The sequence below is a fragment of the Mobula birostris genome, chromosome 4, assembly GCF_030028105.1.
Source record: "Mobula birostris isolate sMobBir1 chromosome 4, sMobBir1.hap1, whole genome shotgun sequence".
Lineage (NCBI taxonomy): Eukaryota > Metazoa > Chordata > Chondrichthyes > Myliobatiformes > Myliobatidae > Mobula > Mobula birostris.
In genome coordinates, this window is record NC_092373.1 from 74736515 (window position 1) to 74758589 (window position 22075).

At 39.0% G+C, this 22075-nt stretch overlaps 1 protein-coding gene across 3 annotated transcripts in view; it reads right to left on the reverse strand.

Annotated features, from left to right (window-relative positions):
• The window catches only part of LOC140196422 (SH2/SH3 adapter protein NCK1-like), a 231602-nt gene that overhangs the window by 43275 nt on the left and 166252 nt on the right, over positions 1–22075 (reverse strand). The window contains exon 1 of one of the 3 annotated variants that reach the window (XM_072255623.1): positions 5091–5401. The exons of the other annotated variants lie outside the window; for them this stretch is intronic. Coding sequence (XP_072111724.1) covers positions 5091–5124 — 34 coding nt within the window. The 5' untranslated portion in view covers positions 5125–5401. Of the gene's footprint in view, positions 1–5090; positions 5402–22075 lie in introns of those variants that run through there. 3 annotated transcript variants of the gene reach the window in all.

Genomic DNA, 22075 nt, shown 5'->3' on the forward strand with positions numbered 1-22075 from the left:
ACAACCTTTAAACTGCTCAATCAGTATTAGCTGTAGCAGTCTGTCATAATCCCCACTGACCCCTTTTGAGGTGCACCAACTCTCACAATATTCTGAATTGTGTTTCCTTTCCGTTATCTCTCTCTCTCTCCCCTCTCTCATTAACATTTTGAATGTTTCTCCATTGTCTCCCTTATCTCTCTCTAGCATCAATCGTCTGATAACTTGGTTTGGCGTCACATAATAAAACATGTTTTATTGTAGTTTGGAACTTATTTACAGCAGTAACACTTGGGAATGTATATGAAATACCAGCAATTCAATCAGCATATTATTATTTGGAAGTATTAATCAGTACAGCAGATTGAAACGTGAAAGCAAATGCAGGTGAGCGCCAAATGCTTGCCTTTCGATTGCTCTGCTGCCAGAGAGGGGAGGCTGTGTGGCTTACTGCTGTGCTGGAGAACGCTACTGAGCTTTTCTGTGTTTTTGGATACAGATAACGACTTGGACTATAAACTCTTCTCTCTCCCCCTCCCCCCCCCCCCCACCAATGCTTACAGTTTTCTGTGCTTTTCATCCAATCTTTCTCGGTTTTTTTGTGCAGAGGAGGGGGTATTTGGGAGTTGATGCTCCTGTTATATTTCTTTTGTTTTTTGTGCGGGGGGGTGATGTGGATTTGGGGGTTGATGATTATGTTGCCATTCTTCCCCCCCCCCCCTTGGTTTCATGGCTATCTGGAGAAGAACAATTTCAGAGTTGTATACTTTGATAATAAATGACCCTTTGATGTACACAGATTTAAATCATTCAATTGCTACCTCTGAACAAACAGCACAGCGATGCATTGCACTGTTTAGGAATAAAAGCAGTACTGTTGATCCACAAATTATACAATGACCTTTACTGAAATTCAACACTATACATTTGAAAGATTAAACAGACAAGCTCAACAATGTATGCATGATACTCTACATTTGAAAACCATTATCCGAATCCCTATTGTTTAATGAGTTACAAAAGCAGTAAAAACTGATATTAACTACAACCACCCGCCAAAATGGTCACACCTATCCTCTTGATTATTTAATTGAATGGATTTTGGAAAACAGGGGGTTGAGGAGCAGTATGGACAAAAATAATAACCTTTTGATGTAACAATATGCATCTAAGGCACCCAAAATACAATCACCATCACGATATAATGTTATAATCTCAGTTGATCTACAAAAATATTTTTATCTGAAACAAAATCACAACCAATAACTGAAAAACCTTATGCAAATCGTCTTAGAAGAAAAAAATGATGGAATCCAGCAAGACAAAGGTATACTGCAACGTACACTGCACAATATGAACTACAACCATTTCAGTACACTAACTGATGTGGCTAATGATAGATAAAGCTGCCCTGGGCAAATATCCGACTTTAAAATTGATGACTTAGTTGCCTGGTTCAATATTTGCTGGAATATGGAAGAATGCAAGGGTATCTTATAGAAAAATAAAATAATGAAAAGATAAAGTAGTTGCAGCAAAGTAATTTCCACCAGTAAGTTAGACTAGAGCAAGGGAATATTACCTCAAGATTCAGGGGAATGGACTTACAACAGATCAGGATAAACTTTTTTTCCCCAAGGGCGTAGTGAATGTCAAATTCTCTGCAGGGGGTAGCAGTACAACTACTGAGATAGCAGTAGAAGCTACCTCACTAAGTATATTTTAGACATAGATTGATAGATTTTTGAATAGCAGGGAATTGAGAGTTATGGGGAAAAGGCAGGTAGGTGGAGCAGAGCCCATGGGCAGATCAGCTATGATCTCATTGAATGGTGTAGTAGGCTCAACTAGCAAGATGCAAGACCCCCGCTACAATTTCTTATGAAACTATCCTGCTCCCATGCATCTGGTAATTTGTATCATTACACGAATTAAAATGAGGGAGCCTTACTTTAACTTCAGTCAATTGTGAGGGAATCCCTTTAGAATAATTGAGTTCTACTTCCTGTTTAGAAGTTTAACAATTCAAAATGATACAGATCAACACAATTGAAGGCCATCAATCTCACCTGAACAAAGACTAGGTTTTCACTTAAAAATGGCCAAAGATTGTGCTGTTCCAGCTTCTTAAACTACTAGGCCCATACACCGGAACAGGTCAACACACAAGAAAGAGCTTACCCAACATCCTTCCTTGTACATGTTTGAGTGCTATTGGCATGCAAGAATGAAGAAAGACTTCTTTCAAAAGACATGGTGTGTGCACGAAACAAATATTCACAAAATATGATATTAAAATGGAAGCAACACACATCAAAGTTGCTGGTGAACACAGCAGGTCAGGCAGCGTCTCTAGGAAGAGGTACAGTCGACGTTTCAGGCCGAGACCCTTCGTCAGGAGTTCATTGCTTCCTTCAGAATACACTAGCTGCATCTGTCAACAGGAATCACGCTGCCATATTTAGTTAACATTTATAGACAGGTTTTCTGGAATATCAGTGGTTCAATTTTAAACTTCAATTATTGAAACCCCAAGGGCCAAAAACAGAGATTATGGTGATGATTGTAAACTGGCAATATTGACTGAAACAAGCTTCTGACATGTTCCTCTTCTTCCACTGTAATTTTTATTTTTAATTTATTTTTATTTTAATTTTTACCTCCCTCACCCCCTCACTCGGGCATGTGGCCAAGTGGTTAAGGCGTTCATCTAGTTATCTCAAGGTCGCTAGTTCGAGCCTCAGCTGTGGTAGCGTGTTTGTGCCCCTGAGCAAAGCACTTAATTACACATTACTCTAGCCTGTGCAAGGAGCGGCGCCCCACACAGACTTCCAATCTGCGCCTTGTAAGGCATGAAAATGCCTGACGCAGACCTCATGGTCTGAGTCGACGTTCCTTCCTTCCTTCCCTTCCACCCCCTCAAATCACAGATTGATGTTAAAACATGGATCATAGGCAAACGAGCTTCTAGTTCTGGACTTCACCTGTAAGTTTAAAATCAGCAAATGCGAGCAAGCTATTGGACAATGGTGACAATGGCAGAACAAATAAAGCCATCACAGCATACAGTAATTTTCAGGAGTGGGGTCAGTGATGATTACTGGCATTTCGTGGTCCAAGAAGTATGGACATTAAAGCATGGCGATAATCAACTCAACTTATGGATTTAACCTGCTAGCTTGATATCAAATGGTTAGTTTCCATAATTTTAAAAAAATCTAATTTATGCTATCATCCACATCTAAGCAGAATAATTTTCCTCTGGACTTCTCTCCCGAAGCTCAACTCCCACTACTGCGGTCCCTCCCTCCCACAGACACACACCTTGCCATATCTTTGTTCTGGTTATCTACTGCTGTCAGTGGGAATTTTCTTCAGAAATGCAAATTTCAGTCCGTTGGGAAGTTTGAAATATTTAACCTAAACCTAACCTGCCTTGCAGGCAACTAAACAGAATATGCTGCAGATGCTGGAAATCTTGAGTAAAGGCACAAACTGCTGTAGAAGCTCAAGAATTCAGGCAGCATCTATCACATAGAATAAATGGTCGATGTTTCGGTATGAGATCCTTCATCAGGATTGGAAAGGAAGAGGGCAGAAGCCAAAAACAAAGGCGAGGGGGAGGGTGAGGAAGAGAGTGACAGAGAGAGTACAAGCTGGCAGGGGGTAGGTGAGGGGGGACATGAGTGAGCAGGGGAGGGAAGATAGGTAGAAGGGGTAAAGAGCTGAAGATGGAATCAGATAGGACAGGACTGTAGACCATAGTAGAAAGGGAAGGAGAGGGACGAGAGGAAGATAAAGGGGAGTTGAGGAGCATATGGGAGGTGAGAGGGTAACAAGAACAGGGTATGGAAGAGAGGAGCCCTCCCAGCTTCATACCCCTCCCCTATCCACTCACCTGGTTTCACCTACCACCTGACAGCTTGAACTTCCTTTCCTCTCCCCCCACCTGCTTATTCAGGCTTCTACCCCCTTCTTTTCCAGTCCCGATGAACGGTCTAAGCCCAAGACATCAATGTATATTCCCCTCCATAGATACTGCCTGACTTGCCATGTTCCTCCAACATCTTGTGTTTTTATACAAACACACTTTTTTTTCATCGTTGAGTCACCTGGGATGGGCAGGTAAAGCTGGCCCCATGCCGAAGATACTTGTGAGTGCCTGCAAAAGCATTCTAGTGATAATTGCTATGAAGTACGGCCTTTTTCATACTACTTAACAAAAGGTTGCAAGTTGCTTCACAGGAATGTAAATAAAATTTGGATATAAGCCACACAAAGAGATACCAAGGCAACGTGGCCAAATACCTGACAGCAGTTTTTCCAGAGTTCTTCAGTAGTACTCAATGGTTAGGAGAGAAATCCTGAGTTTAATCATTAAAACCTAGTTAATGTGGTTTGCGCAATCATGAGATTAATGCAGAGTTGACAGGATCAGGATAGCTAACCTCACACTTCCTTTCTGACTGAAATTTTTCTCCTCTCTCATTTCAATTAGAGGTGTCAAATACAAGTAAACTGAACTGTACAAACCTCTCATTTTCCACTGACACTTGGGTGAAGAATATACAAATACAGGAAAGCAAGCTTTATGAAATAGTTCCAACATATGCTCATCAGCCATAGTAATAAGCTGCAAACTCAAATTTCCAAGTAATTTTCCCCAAGTATATCAGGTACATAGTGTGCAACTTGCTACAGTGAAGAGAACTTGTACTCAAAAATAAAAGATTTTCAAAACACCATTTCAAAACACAAATCATAAGTGTACAAATGTTACAGTCCACAGTTTCAGTGTTAACCAATTAAAACTGTAAAGTATGTTAAAAGTTCCAACAACCCACATTTCCAACAAATGGATTCTGACAACTTACAATTAACAAAGCAAAATAATTTCATGCTTTGTTTTTACCTGGACCAACATTTATAAATTCCATTAGCAGGTTTGTAAAGCACAGTGCAGTTTGAAGGAGAGGGGAGAAACTCCTGTCACATCATTAACCACAATTCAGAAATCTCAGTAAAATGTAAAACTTGCAGTGACTATGCATTTCTACTTACTTCAATTAAACAGACAAGTAGTTACTAAACTTAGAAAGAAAAAGACTTACCGAAGAACTGCTTGAAAATATTAACCGATTCCATTCTTGCTTGTGTCAACTCCCAAGTAAAATGAAACCAAGTGAAGCACTCAGCAATTATGCTACAATTATCAGCAAAGAAACTCCCCAATCCTAGAGCATGTAACCAATCAGCAAATCAGTCCAAACATTTCAGATAATTTACAACCACTCATTGTACAGGGCTTGGTCTGAAGTCTCACAAAACCTGTCTAACAAATGAATCAAGTCGTTATCGTAACATTGATTACATCACTTCAAAAATTATCACTAGTTGCAAGAATGATTCAGTCAGATCCAGTGACCAAAAAAAACTGCAACAATCTTTCAAAATCCACTTCCTCTTTTTCCCTTCCCGTTCATTTCCTTCATCCCCATATAGCAGCATTCTCTTCCAGTTAGTATTGTGCAAGATCAGTTACAGCTTCCTGTCTACCTACTTCAACAACTTTATGCTTGAACAAAATGCACAGTAGGGACTAATGATCTGTCCAGATGACCTTTATTTATTTATATATATATATATATACATACACACACGTGGCTAGCAAACAGCAATGCAAGGTTGGTTAGGTTGACATATTTAGATTGTGTGACCTGAGAAGTTTCCCCACACTTACCCAAAACCAAAACTACAAGAATAAACTTTCAAAAATATTTTCATAGCAGACGTTTCCAGAATGTCTGCAATCCGTCAACTAATTACTTGATTACCACATCCACTTTATTGCTGGTGTTAGAATCAGTTACTTTATTATGCTTTTAATAAGATAGTTTTTTTTAAATCAAGACTAAAATGGTAACTTTACTAACACAATTTGTATTTTTAACTCATATTTTTCACAGTAAGTGATGTTTGTCTCCGCCTGGTGGTGGAAACTCAATATAGATAGCAGTTTTTTTACCTTTTTCATTTCTTATTGTCTAAGTATTAGCACATGACACATGTGCTTGACTGTGTGTCTTAATTGGTCATTCCTTTTCTCAGGAATGCGTTCTTACCTGAGGTAAAAAAAAAGTGCTGGCTTTTGTAAAGGCTCCATCTTTATATCTAGTTCTTTCTCTTTCCCTGAGGATCGTTAGATTCATATGTTCTGTATCTGTAAACACGAGGAATTCTGCAGATGCTGGAAATTCAAGCAACACACATCAAAGTTGCTGGTGAATGCAGCAGGCCAGGCAGCATCTCTAGGAAGAGGTACAGTCGACTGTACCTCTTCCTAGAGATGCTGCCTGGCCTGCTGCGTTCACCAGCAACTTTGTTCTGTATCTGTTCCTTATTTAAAGTTTAAAATAAACAAAAATGAAGCAACAAGGTTTCACTTATTCTTGGACTCCTAAAAGAACCTAGTGATCAGAAAAATCACCAAGATCGCACACTGATCTTGAAATAATCAAATTTAGAATTGTTCTCTCTGATCTCTCCATCCAGTAAATAGTTGAATAATTCAAAACAATATTTAATGTCATCTTATCTCTACTGATTTATGAGACACTTAATCATCACTCAATGTTTAAATTTTCTGTCTTGTGGTAAAAAAGGGTTAATTATAATATTTCCAAAAATGGAAATTATTTATAGTACTAGTTTTATACAACTGAAAAGATACCAAATCACATCAAATTAAATGAAATGGAGATGCACCATCAGGTGATGCATTGTGGCTGCATGACATGGGAGCTGATTGACCCCATTGCAGATTCTGGTGATCACACGTGCACCAAGTACTGGTTGCTCGAGAAACTTGAGCTCAAGGCTGATGACCTGGAATCTGAGCTTCAAACACTGCGATGCATCAGAGGGGGCAAAAGTTACCTGGAAACGGTTTTGGGAAGCAGTCACACCCATTAGATTAATTACTTCATATTCAGACAAGAGGGTGTGACTAGAGGAAGGCTGGTAAGGGAATCCAGGAGGAAGTGCTGCATCTCCCTGTGAGGATGAGAGGGATGGAAGTGGGGACTGTAGGAAGGATGAGCAATCAAACCATTGTACTGTGGTTCATATTCTGGACTTGCTGAGCAATTTTAGCACTGGTGTAAATGAAACCAGTTTGAAGCAGCATTGCCACAATCAATCCAATCTTCCTTCTGAGATTACAGCTAAAAACTTTGATTATGACCAACATTCTATACATTTGAGAGCCTTTTAAAAAGGGGAGGGAAGAGAAATGTAGTTGTAATTAGAGATAGCATAGTCAGGAAATAGACAATTCTCTGTTGAAAGGATAGCGAGTCCCGAAGGGTGTGTTGTCTGCCCAGAGCCCGAGTTTGAGACATGCCTTATGGCCTTCAGATGGATTTGTAGCGGGAGGATCCTTAACTCAATGTTGTGGTTCTCATGTGTACCTATGATGTAGGAAGAAGAAAGGAAGATACACTGCAGATAACTCCAAGGAATTTAAAGTTACTGATACTCAGGGCTGGCTCATGGATCTCCAATTTCCTCCTGCTGATGTCAATAATCATCCCCTTGGTCTTGCTAACACTGAGTGAGAGGTTGTTGTTGTTGTGGCGGCACTAAGTCAGATCTTCAATCTTCAAGATTTTCATACTCAGGACTTGCTGAGCAATTTTAGCACCGGTGTAAATGAAACCAGTTTGAAGCAGCGTTGCCACAATCAATCCAATCTTCCTTCTGAGATTACAGCTAAAAACTTTGCTTATGACCAACATTCTATACATTTGAGAATTGTTCTCAAGGCTCACCAAATAGATGAAACTATGATCCACACTATGCTCATGAAAATTACATTACACCAGTTATTTAGGTAAGAAATTAACGATAATTTGTTAGGTGTAGTTAATCTCATTTATCTAAGTTTCAAAAAACATATGATACAAAATTAATTTAGAAATTTTAGCATAAAGTGTTTTAAGTGATAAAAATTAGAGCTCATGGGTAAAACAAGACAAAAGCGTTACAAATTGTATAGGCATCCATATGACTTTAAAATGAAAGAAGATAGATGAAAATTTAGTGAGAAAGAAGCTTTTGCAACATCTAAATTTACAAATGCTACCTGCTTGGCTTGCACAAGCTAGCTTTAAACACAAGACTAACTAGGTCTGGCAACAACTATCTTGAATACTACAATTACTTCTTTGGACATTTCAAATCATAACCAAAATGCCTCAGATATATTTATTTCGGATCTCAAATTTCTGGGAAGCGATTTGGAGGAATCGGAGAAATGATGAACCTCTTGTTTCCCAACAGCCAAAGCATTCATAGCAGCAAAAATTGATCCAAAATCGAAACAATTGCCACCAGCCTGCGACTCCTGAAGGTGTTGCTATACTTGCAAGACGTGCCTACAGCTCCAATGATTGCTCCAAAGAGTTGAATTCCTTATTCCAATCTTTTATTAGCAAGGAGCAAACATACAATAAGCATTATTTCAACGGGCAGCAAAGGTATATCTCCACCAGTCCCCAAGCTACAAACTGCCATGAAACCAGCAAGAACATGTAACTTATTCCCTTTGCTTTTACCTTGCCCCCACTTAAGTGGCCAGTTACCATAATAAGCATAATAAACACACACAGAATACAATGCAGACAGAGAACGATACATGGTTCCTACAACACAGGTATTACCAGTACAGTATAATGTAGTCTGCTTCTTCATCAAAAAGATGCACATTCTACACCAAACTAAACTGTATATTATCACACCAGGGTAACATACTTGATTCAAAATAGCAAACCTACTCAAAAACAATTCTGAAGCATCAGGCTGGTCTTCTCTCCATTCACTCACTCAGCAATTTACATTGAAGGTTTTATTTACATACAAGTCAATTGCTCAGATCAAGTGCCCAAGCAGTGTTACAGCATTTAAAGCTTTGTTCATGACTGGATTTATTACTGTCAACCAATTAATGAAACTACAATTAATGTAGACCACTTTAGGCATTGGGCCGTAGGGCTTGTTTCCATGCTGTACCTCCAAATTAAATAAATCAAATAAATAAGAATATCCTTCACAACTCTAAATCTACTGCACAAATACTACAGGAATAGAAGATTTTAAGAAAGAAACTTATATACATTGATATTAGAATGCAAAAATCAGATTCACCATATCAAGACACTTAAAGACAAAAAGTTAAGAAGTGTCACCTCTGTGGAAAGCATGTCAATGTAGTTTTATTTGAAGGGTAAGTCAAAGTATGTTGCTAGCCGTATCAAAGGTAGTGATGAATTAGCATACAGGAGGAAAATTGAAAATTTGGCTGAGTGGTGTCATAATAACCACCTTTCACTCAATGCCAGCAAGACCAAGGAACTGATTGTAAGCTTCAGGAGTGAGAAAACAAAGGTCCATGAGCTAGTCCTCATGGGAAGATCAGAGATGGAGCGGGTCGGTAAATTTAAATTCCTGGGTGTCACTATCTCAGAGGGCCTCTCCTGGACCATCATACAAATATAGTTGCAAAGAAAGCACAATAGTGCTTCTACTTCCTTAGGAGTCTGCAGAGATTCGGCATGACATCAAAAACCTTGACAAACTTCTATAGATGTGTAGAGCGAAATGTATTGACTGGCTGCATTACAGCCTGGTATGGGAACACCAATGCCTTTGAATGGAAAATCTAATGCAAGGTAGTTCAGTACATCATGGGTAAAGTCCTCTCAACCATTAAGCACATCTACATGAAACATAGCCAAAGAAAAGCAGCATCCATCATCACAGATGACCACCACCCAGGCCATGCTCTTTTCTTGCAGCTGCCATCAGGTGGAAGGTACAGGTACCTCAGGACGCACACCACTAGGTTCAAGAACAGTTACTACCCCTCAGCCATCTTGAACAAAGGAGGATGATCTCACAACCAATGATCTCACTTTAAGGACTCTTTATCTTGTTATTTCATATTCTCATTATTTTTTGATATTTATTTATATTTGCATTTGTACAGTTTGTTGTCTTCTGTTCTCTACTGCTCTTCCATTGACCCTGATTATAGTTACCATTCTACAGATTTGCTATGCCTGCAGGAAAAAGAATCTCGGGGTTGTATGTAGTGACATGTTTGTACTCTGATAATAAATTTTACTTTGAACTTCTGAACTTTAAAGTAAAAAGAAGAGACAAAGGGAATTTCAGGAATGAGACCAATCTTGATTAACAGATGCAAGTGATACCTACAGGAGTTAGTAAAGGTTTGACTCTTCTCAGGTCAGGGGTGAGAATTTCAATTCAAGTTGGAGGATTTTTGACAGCATCAAGATTACCCGTTAGCAGCAGATAGTCAAGGCCTTACTTGCTGGAAACTTAGCATGTTGGAGGGGCAACATAGGGCAGGATAGACAGAAGGAAAATTATTCCCCATGTTAGGGTGCATGTTCTGATGTTAAGTCATAGCAAGATGTAGAATATATACTTCAAGGGATGCAGCAGTAATTTAAGAGCAACCAAGACTGCTTGTAATGACTTAGGTGAAGAAAAACCTCAAAAAAAAAAGTGACATTTTAAATTTGGGAATACAAGAATAAGATAATATCCTCTGCAGCTTGCTACACCTCTCAATGAGATTTGGGTTGATCTATGAGCCAAGTCCAAGTAGTGGCTTTTATCCATGTTCCTCATTCTTCAATCAACCAACAAAAACAGAATCTCAGAATTTCAGGAACATCTCTTTGTCTGCATACGAGGAGAGCAAGGTCACTCTCAAGCAGCAATTTCACAGCAGACAGGAGCTTCAAAATATGCTGTCCAAGCTCTTCTGAAGAAGCACAAGGTTGAGGATCAGAAACACAGTGTTGCAGACAAGATACATCAAATCGACGTACCTTCTGAATCAGAAGTCCAGCACTGCTATTAGCTCTGAATTCAGAAACCACTGAAACCCACGTACACCCCTCTATAGTCCAGAGATATCTTGTCTGAAGCGGTTTTCATGTAAGAACTGCTGCCAAATGTCATTCTCTGAAGTGGAGACTCACCTGTACACAAACACACAAGGACTGGGGTGCTGAACAATTGTAGCAAGTGCCCTAGACCGACAAGTCGAAAATTGAAATTTTTGGCTCAAAAAGGCAGGTTGTTGTAGAAGAGCTGGAGGGCATTACATGGATGAGTGTCTGCAATCAGCAATGGAGCATGGCGAAAGTTCCTCACAGGTCGGGGGCTGCATTTCTGCAAATGGAGTTGGTGATCTGGTCAGAATTAATGGAATCCACAGTACAAGCAGATTGTTATCGATCAGGTATTACCATCAGGAAGGGGTCTGATCGGTCTCAACTTCATTCTGCAGCAGGACGATGACCCCAAACACGACCAAGGATAAAGAATTATCTTCAGCAAAAAGAACAAGGAGTTCTGCTACAGATGGTATGGTCTCCACAGAGCCTGATCTCAACAGAGGCTGTGTGGGATCACCATGAGAGACAAGCAAGCGAAACAGCCAAAGTCAGCAGAAGAACTGTGACAAGTTCTCCAAAATGCTTAGAACAACCTATCAGCTGATTTTCTGATAAACTGCATGGCTGTGTACTTAAGAAAACTGATGCAGTTTTAAAGTCAAAGGGTGGTCACACTAAATATTGATTTGATTAGTTTTTTTATTATCTACTGTTCTTTAGAGTTAATGTTCTGATATTTAGAAACCTCATTATTTTTGAAAGCATCTTCACTTTACTGATTTTTTTTTAAACATGCGCCCAAGAGTGCTGTACATTCAGTCCCCTGGATATTGAAATTCAACGCTATTAGTTTTTAAATTGCACACATCAGAAGAAAAACTTGTTTTTTAGGCAAGGCAAAAGATGAAACAAAAGCAACAGTTTTGCTGTCTGTCCAAATTTATTCTGCCATTCATTTTTTTTTAAAGCACTACATTGCTAATACTGACAAGAAAATATCAGTTTCGGTCAGTGAGCACTGAATGAAAAATCCATCAAGTCACTCAGTGAAATGCTAAGACATGCATGGAATATATCAGCCAAATGCAAGAATAGAAAATATACATTGTTAAAGGTCAACCACTACACATAGCAGGGGGTGGACACTTATTACAGATACCGATCTTTGGACCAATGGGATTCTGACCATATAACTTATTGTTAGGCAAAGGATACATTAAGCTCCTGCCTTATTCAAAAATCAGAGAAATTTACAGCCACTGAGAGCAGCAGAGTGCTTTACTTTTAACAGCCAAATGCTCAATTGCACAGTGTTCCCTCAGAAATGCACTTCAATGTCAGCCTGTATTATATGCCCAATGACTGTTGAAAAGTGCAACTTGAACCTGTAATGACTTTTCATAGCACAGCCAGAACTAAATGTGCTGACATAAAACATATTCCAATCATGTTGGGCAGGAATTAGCAGAAGAAGGCCGGCACAGTGGTTGCCAGTAAAACCAAGGGTAGCTATGCAGGTGTTAGTATTAACTGAGATCGGAGAAGGGAGAAGTACCAGGAGAAACTCTGGTCAGGAAGGTCCTGGGAGTGATTAGAAAGGGGGTATATGAAGGAGAAACAGAAGGTTTTAAAAAAAATATATTGTTCGTAATTTTACCTACCATAATTGTTACATTCTTGGACTCACTGTTCTATGGAATGTAGACAGTGTGCTGAACAAATCTGAGAGCACTTGAACAAGAACAAATTAGTACAACACAAGTTCAACACTTAGATAAATGTTCTCCTGGCCATTTGCAAGGTAATGTGGCACTTTGAATCAAATGATTTCTCACATTAAATACTAAAACTGACAGCATGCTGTAGGGTCTCGGCCCGAAACATCAATTGTACTCTTTTCCATAGATGCTGCCTGGCCTGCTGAGTTCCTCCAGCATTTTGTGTGTGTTGCTTGGATTTCCAGCATCTACAAGTTTTCTCTTGTTTGCAATATGAAAAGCCTTTTTTTAAAAGCACTGAAATAGAAATTACTTAATCTTGAAGGAATTGTACAATTCACAATTTTTTCAATTTACTGATCTATATAAGTAACTGGATAAGTTTTTTGAACACAAATAAATTGCTTAATGGAATGGTTATCGATATGCGCCCTTTATGGTAGATACCTCCAGACTATCAGGCGAGAGTATTTCCGTTTGTTAGCAAGCACGCTATAAAAACTCAATTATGGAAAGCTAGCTCCAACAGAGTTTGTTCCAAGAAAGTGCAAATGTTTGTTCATAATAATAATGCCAGAAATATTTTGTTCAAAGCTGAATTTGATCGTGCAGATCTAATGACTGCAAACAAGGACGTTTACCAGCCATATGGCAATCGGATTCCAATAACATACTTTTGAATGCTCATTAACATTCCAAGAATATATTATTCATTCAAGTACTCTGATGCAATTTCCAATTACTGCCATACGGCAGTTCATTGTGTGGAGGTTTGAATGTCCCAAAGACAAGAGGGAAATATTATGTACTATCAAATTGTGATTGCTAAGATTACATATTCTTTACAAGCTTCAAATTACTTACTTACATCCTTACAAGGGAAACCGTCACTAAAATCAATCCATTTAGTAAGAGATCTTCCTAGGCAGGTGGGAGAACAAGTTTGATTTAAATAATAATCCAATAACAACAGTTAGCTGTATGTGGATATAAATACACATTTATCAAATAATAAAGATGGCAATTTAGTGGACCATTTAAAATAATTCAGCTCAAAAGATTAGACTGGCAAAGCAATGATGCAACATCGACGTTTTACACCCTCAGGAGTTCTGTGATACAGCAATACCAGCATAAATTACCTAATTTCACAACTGCAGTACAATAGAAGGTAAAACTCTTTAAAACAAACACCCATTTCACAAACAATTATCTATTTAGAGTCTCTGCAGACAAACAATTTCAGGGCCTTAAAGTACCCTCAAAATGTGAAGTGATTCATGAAAACAGAACTACTTTTCAAGAGCTCATGCAATCAACATAATGACTGAAAGAGCCAGGAAAGTCCCCATATCCCAGTTAAGCAAGGGGAAAATAAGACAAGCTTTCCAACTTAAGACAGCAGAAAGCATAAAAATAAGGGGAAACCCTATCATCAGCAATGCTCTCACTTACTCAAAATATGACCAGACATATCTCATTTGCTTCAACATCAAGCCTTTCATATTCAAGAAATTTGCATTTTTCTGAACACCAATTTGCCGATTAGAAGAGAAAGTTCCTTTGCTTAAAATGTTTGTCACTACCTGATTTCGCCAATGGATGTCATCATGACTTAAAAAACAGCCAGCCGACAAAATACATTTGAATAAGCAGAAAGAGCGCCCCCAACAAAAGGTAAGCCAGTCATAATGCAGTTATTTTCAATGTTCGATTTGATACATTATCAAAGGTTCAATTTAATGCTAAGAAAATCTTACCTCACAAAAGGGACAGTTATTTTCTCAATTTGTTTTTGTTCTGTAAGAGTTGATCCAGATAACATGCTGTCCTGCTTAAATGATGGCCCAATGAACTGGAATCCACTATATTCACAAAATTATAGTAAAGTGCAGTCTTTGTGGAGATTCCCTACGGTTCTCTCCATGTTGTGTATCACTGCCACCATTCTAAAATGATCAAATGGCTCAACTGGGCATACTCCATTCACAGTTGGACATATCAGAAGCTCTTGCATTCTGTGTTAATGTCTGATCTTCCAAAGTCTAACACTTCACACTTTTCTGGATTGTGCTCTACCTCCCCCTCCTCAGTCCAGCTCTGCATTCTATCAATGTCCCATTGTTACCAATGACAATCTTCTACACAATCCACAACACCACCATCCTTCATGTCATCTGCAAACATACAAACTCATTCTTCTACATCCTCATCCAAGTGATTTATAAAAATTACAAGGAGCGGGGAACACATCCCTGAAGAGCACCACTGGCCACCAACCTCCAAGCAGAATACATTCCATCTCCTACCATTTCTGTATTCATGCTCCCAAGCGTCCCTGGATCCCATGCTTTCTAACTTTCTGAGTAAGCCTTTTATGGAAAACCCTGTCAACTGTCGTACGTTCATCAATTTATTTTCTCACTGCCTCAAATAATTCTATCATACTCCCAAGGAAGAACCCTTTGAGTTCAGGTGTAACCCATCGTATGACTTATACAAAAATGATGGGTTACACCTGAACTCAAAGGGTACTAATATCCTGGCGGGATTGTTTAATATAGCTGTTAGGGAGGGTTTAAACTAAGTTGGCAGGGGGAAGGAAACCAGGGTGTTAGGGTCGAGGAAGAGGAAAATAGAAATAAGTCAAAGGTATTGTGCAGCAAAGATGGCAAGGAGGACAGGCAGGTGAATAGACAGGATAATTTGCTGTCTGACAGAAATATAGCAAAATCAGTAACAGATACTGATCTAAATGTACTGTACTTAAATGCACGCAGCATTAGAAATAAAGTGGATGACTTTGTTGTACAGCTACAGGTTAAAAGACATTCTGACCATCAGGGTCATAGCCAAATGATGGATGCGACTGGGAGCTGAATGTCCAAGGATACACAGTGTATAGGAAAGATAGGAAGGTAGGTAAAGGGGGTGGCATGGTCCTGATGGTAAGCAATGATATCAAATCAGTAGAAAGAAGGGACATAGGATCAGAAGAGGTAGAATCCTTATGGGTCAAGTTGAGAAATGGCAACGGTAAAAAGACATTAATAGCAGTTATATACAGGCCTCCAAACAGCAGCTGGAATGTGGACAACAAGTTACAGCTGGAAATAGAAAAACGTATCAGAAGGAAAATGTCAAGATAATTACGGGGGATTTTAATATGAAAGTGGATTGGGAAAGTCAGGAAGGTACTGGATCTCAGGAGAGGGAGTTTGTAGAATGCCTACAGGATGGCTTTTTGGAGCAGCTTGTCAATAAGCCCACCAGGGGATCTGCTGTTTTGGATTGGATGCTGTGTAACGAACCTGAGGCGATTAGGGAGCTGGAGGTAATGGAACTGCTCGGAAGTAGTGATCATAATATGATTAAGTTCAGTTTCAAATTTGAAAAGGAGAAGCTGGTGTCAGGTGTATTGATATTTCAGTGGAACAAAGGAAATTACAGTGGTATCAGAGAAGAAATGGCCCAAGTCGATTGGAAAAGTAAGCCAGATGGAGGGACGGTAGAACTGGATTGGATGAAATTCCTACAAGAAATAAGGAAAGTGCCGGAAAAATATATTCCAAGAAAAAAGAAAATCATGAATGGAAAAATGGCACAAATGTGGCTAACAAGAGATGTTAAGGCTAAAATAAAAGCAAAAGAGATGGCGTACAAGGAAGACAAAATTAGTGGGAAAACTGAGGACTGGATGACTTTTAAAAACTTACAGAAGGAAGTTAAGAAAGTCATTAGGAAAGAAAAGATGAATTATGAAAGGAAGTTGGTGATTAACATAAAAAAGGATACTAAGAGTTTTTTTTAAATATATGAAGAGTAAAAGTGTGACACGGGTAGATATAGGACCAATTGAAAATGATGCTGGAGAAATTATAATGGGTAACAAAGAGATGGCAGAGGAACTAAATGAGTATTTTGCATCAGTCTTCACAGTGGAAGACATGAGCAACATGCCTGAAAGCCAGAGGTCTCAGGGAATAGAATTAGGTACAGTCAAGATTACTAGAGAGAAAGTGCTTGGGAAGTTAAACGGACTAAGAACAGATAAGACTCCTGGACCGGATGACCTGCACCCATGGGTTCTGAAGGTGGTGGCTTTGGAGATTGTGGAGGCATTGGAAATGATCTTCCAGGAGGACTGGAAGATCACAAATGTAGTTTCACTGTTTAAGAAAGGAGGGAGGCAGCAAAAAGAAAATTACAGACCTATTAGTCTGACATCGGTAGTTGGAAAGTTATTGGAGTCAATCCTCAAGGATGAAGTTATGAAATACCTCGAGGTGCATGACAAGATAGGCCAAAGCCAGCATGGTTTCATGAAGGGAAGATCCTGTCTCACCAACCTATTCGAATTTTTCGAGGTAATCTCAAATAAGATTGACAAGGGAGAGGCTGTGGATGGTGTGTACTTGGATTTTCAAAAGGCCTTCGATAAGGTGCCGCATAAGAGGCTGCTTAATAAGATGAGAGCCCGCTTAATAAGATGAGAGCCCATGGAATTACAGGAAAGATATTGAAATGGGTGGAGCATTGGTTGAGAGGCAGAAAGCAAAGGATGGGAATAAAGGGATCCTATTCTGATTGGTTGCCGGTTACTAGTGGTGCTCCGCATGGGTCAGTGTTGGGGCCGCTTCTTTTTACAATGTATATCAATGATTTAGATTATGGATTAAATGGTTTTGTGGCTAAGTTTTTGGATGACACCAAGATAGGTGGAGGAGCAGGAAGTGTTGAAGAAACGGAAAGGTTGCAGAGAGACTTGGTCAGTTTAGGAAAGTGGACAAAGAAATGGCAGATGAGATACAATGTTGAGAAATGTACCGTTGTACATTTTGGAAGAAATAATCAGGCAGATTATTATTTAGATGGGGAGAAAATTCAAAAATCGGAAGTGCAAAGGGACTTGGGGGTCCTCGTGCAGGATACCCTAAAGGTTAACCACCAGGTTGGATCGGCAGTAAGGAAAGCGAATGCTATGTTGGCATTCATTTCAAGAGGAATAGTGTATAAGGGTAAGGAGGTGTTGATGAGGCACTATGGGGCATTAGTGAGACCTCATTTGGAATACTGTGTGCAGTTTTGGGCCCCCTATCTTAGAAGGGATATACTGATGTTGGAGTGAGTTCAGAGAAGATTTACAAGGATGATTCCTGGAATGCAGGGGCTAACATATGAGGAGTGTTTGCCAGCTCTTGGACTGTATTCATCAGTGTATAAAAGAATGAGAGGGGATCTCATAGACATTTCGAATGTTGAACGGGTTGGACAGTAGATGTGAAAAGGCTGTTTCCCTTGGTGGGTGAGTCCAGGACAAGAGGCCACAGTCTTAGAATTAGAGGGTACCCATTTAAAACAGAAATGAGGAGAAATTTCTTTAGCCAGAGGATCGTGGATTTATGGAATTCGTTGCCACATTCAGCTGTGAAGGTCCGATCATTGAGGGAGTTTAAGGAGGAGATTGGTAGGTATCTAATTAGTCAGGGTATCAAGGGATATGGGGAAAAAGCCGTAAATTGGAACTAGATGGGAGAACAGTTTAGCACAAGGTAGAGTGGTGGAGCAAACTCAATGGGCTGAGTAGCCTACTTCTGCTCCTTGTCTTCTGATGTTGTGATTCACTTCACTTATTTGGGATACTATTGTTTAATTGGAGTAGGAGAATGCTGCCAAACAGCTTCCAACTGGTGTCAATCATGTGCACTTATGTGGCTGTTACACTAAGCTGTGCTTAAAGCTAAGTTTTTAAATAGAATCAGCTGTGTGTGCATTTCTGAACTGTTCTGTTCACCGTGATTCCAAGCATTTAGGCTTGGAGATGCCAGAAAGGGCCGTGAGTGAAAATGAAAATCATTTCACTCGTTCAACAAGTTAGGGACTACAAAGTATTTAAAAGTATCAATAATTTTAAAAGATTTGGAAATTTTAATCATCAAAAGCATTGAATGAAGGCAGTCCATCATCTGCACTCGATGTCTGCACTGATTTTATACATTTACAGTCAATCAAAATAACATGGCCGCATACACTGGATGAATTCCTACATCGATAACTTAATAGAAACCAATACATATTTTTATAGTACTGTAGAGGTATTGCTAATATTCTAATTTACTCTGCATTTCACTTAAATACATAATTCGTTACTCAGTTAAGCAGTAGCTCGTCTTTTTGCTTTAAACAATTTTAACTATTTCCACGAAGCTTTTTCTAATGGGGGCAGCTGCTTAATTGGACCAAAGTGTACCGGTCCTGATGTGTCCCAATTAACCAAAATCCACTTTATATATCTGCATCACCTGAATAAGATGCAGCCAAAATATTTTTCTAATGCCCCTTTAGGTTCTTCCTAGCTGCTGCAGATCCTCTGTGGCAGTCATGTTGTACAGGATCCACCAACAACAAATCGACGGCCACACTTGAGTAGTAGACATTGAAATGTCAGAGAAAGAGTACACTGTCTTTTCTGTACTCAACTCCCCCCTTTCAAAGCACAACATGGACAGCAGACAAATATATCAGATGAGAGAGCAGTGGGTGGTCACGAGTAGGTATTCTTCCCCACATTTCAATTGGTGTTACTGACTATTTTTCAGGGCATTTCCAGGATGACACACCTTAAATATTATTACCGCATCAATACTGCTCGTGGACCCTGTTTGTTGTTCAAAACATACTCAGATGGAGCTGTCTCAATATGTAGAACTGCACCAGACCATGGCTCCTTAGGGCTGTTAGTCCACCATCACATTTAAAAACATAGCCAAAGTTCAGTGATTGTGACAATGCAAGGCTGACTGGATCAACAACAGGGAAATATTTATCTCAGGTTCAGATGCACAGATTAGACAATCCCCATCACCCCATTGGACTGATGAAAATACAACATTTATGTATACTTCACCAATTCATTAACAGCTTAAAAAAAATGACACAAGAGTGAAATGTGTTCTTAGAATGACAGAACCTCAAATCAGTGCTTTGGTTCTTCAGTACTCCAGATATGTCTGTTTAACATATTACTATAAAATACAATTTCATTTGTTTAAACTTCAGCTTTCTTGAATTCCAGCCCTTTTGCCAGATTGACTACACAATGCGATGATGGAAGCACTCAAGGCCATTCCATTCAACGTGATATTATTAAAGGTCAATTAATCAAACATCAAGATCACTTTCTAAGTTTCGCACTTTCAATGATGCTAGTCGAAAGGAATGTGTACAAACACACTTTGCACTCATCAATTAAACCGCATTGATCTCCTTACAGAGCCAAAAGGAACGATATTTCATAATACTTGTATGAAGAGTTTTCTTTTTTAGTCACTGTAATGAGATGCCTACCAGCTATAGTGAAAGAAAAAAAATGGCCAACACCTTCAAAATGAAGTGCTAGAGGTTCAATCACATGGAGAATTATAAATTTACTCCCAACCTTCACACTCAGTAATGCAGAAATATTGGCACTGATGTTTGTTTCCTAATCTATTTGAAAAGATGGAGCTCTTCAGCAATTATGAAACATACATTTCAAGCATGCAAAAGTAGGCGATATCATAAATTAATGAGGCTTCATGTAACCATCCATTCAGCTGCTATGAATCTCATTTATGTGGCAAGATCCCCAAACTATTTTTATTGGAGGTTAGCGATGCAGTGGCAGGACACAAACTCATCCCCAAAAGTAGACTAGCTCAGTTCAAAAGTTGGCTTATAATAGTCATTTCCTCTACTTAATTATAAAATAGCATCCCCAATCAGAGTTGCACAACAGAAAAACAGGCTTTGGTCCATAAATTCCAACCATTTACTGCAGATAAATGCATGAAGAGCATGAACATATTGTCCAAAAGTAACATATACAAATTTTTATCGAATTTGTCCTCACTATGACTTCTTCCTCTGACAGACCAATATAAAATTCCCAAGCAAAATGAAGTATTTTAATATATATATATATATATATATATATATATATAAACTAAGAAACTCAACACTGCAGTTGAAGTCTGCAAAAGGCTATAAGCGAAAGTTGAATGTTGCTCATAGAAATTGCTGCTCTTAAACTAACTTTATGCCCTATTATTTGAGTCACACAGTTCCTATTTATGTACTTGTTATACAACGCTTATATATTCTACTCTCTAATCTGTTTAAAAAATGCTCTTTCCCATTTTTATTCTCTGAAATCCATGGCATATTTATTTTAAACACATGGATCAATATTAATTTTGTCCATCTATTACCACATATACCAAACATACTTGGGCTTCCTTCCCCACTGTCCCCGTACTGTCATCCCTAGTCTTGCACAAACTTTATTCAATTAACCATTGGAAAAAGATTGAAAGGTTTGTCATTTGAAGAGTGGTTGATGAATCAGGGCCTGTACCCATTAGAATTTAGAAGAATGAGGGGTGACCTCATTGAAACCAATTGAACATTGAAAGGCCTCAATAGAGTGGATGTGGAGAGGATGTTTCCTATGGTAGGGGAGTCGAAGACCAGAGGACAGAGCCTCAAAACAGAGCGGTGTCCTTCCAGAATGGAGGAGAAATTTCTTTAGCCAGAGAGTGGTGAATTTGTAGAATTTGTTGCCACAGCCAGGTGTGGAGGCCAAGTCATTGGATATATTTTAGGCAGAGTTTGATAGATTCTTGATTAGTTGGGCAGGAAGGGATATGGGGAGAAGTCGGAAGATTGGGGTGGGGGAAAATGAATCAGCCTTGACAAAATGGTGGAGCAGACTTGATGGGCCAAATGGACTAATTCTGCTCCTATACCTTATGGTCTAAGCCACTGACTTTACCGCTTGCCATAAGTTTAGCATGCTTAACGCTAATTTAGCATCTTGATCTGACCACCATTTCAGGTTACACTAGATTATTCAGAATCTCAGTGTCTAAAATAAGCTCTACAGATTTTGACTGAGGTGACACATCAAAGCAACCCTGTCAATTAATTTTAGTCTTGCAAATTTGCCCCTATTGTAAAATATAATCTCCTAATTTCAGTTTGAAAACATGAACCAGAAACAATCAGATTTTGAAATCTGTAAAGTAAGCTAAATGGCAAAGAAGACGACAAAAATGAGAAAATACCAGCTATTCCTTGAAAGAAACAAGACCCATCCTTAAGGAAAATCAATACCTGCACAGCCAACGAGTACTTTCCCACTCGTTTTAGGTCTTAGCTCAGTGGGTGAAGGTGATGCCTGTCATTTCTGATGTACATTTTGCTCACTCAACAGGGAGCAAGCATGATACTTTTATGAACTACATCATATTGATATGAAGGAAAACCAAAATATTTACAGTCACCTCTCATCGACACACTTTATCACAGATCCTTTAATCACCAATACCATCTTCTTATGCTATTTAT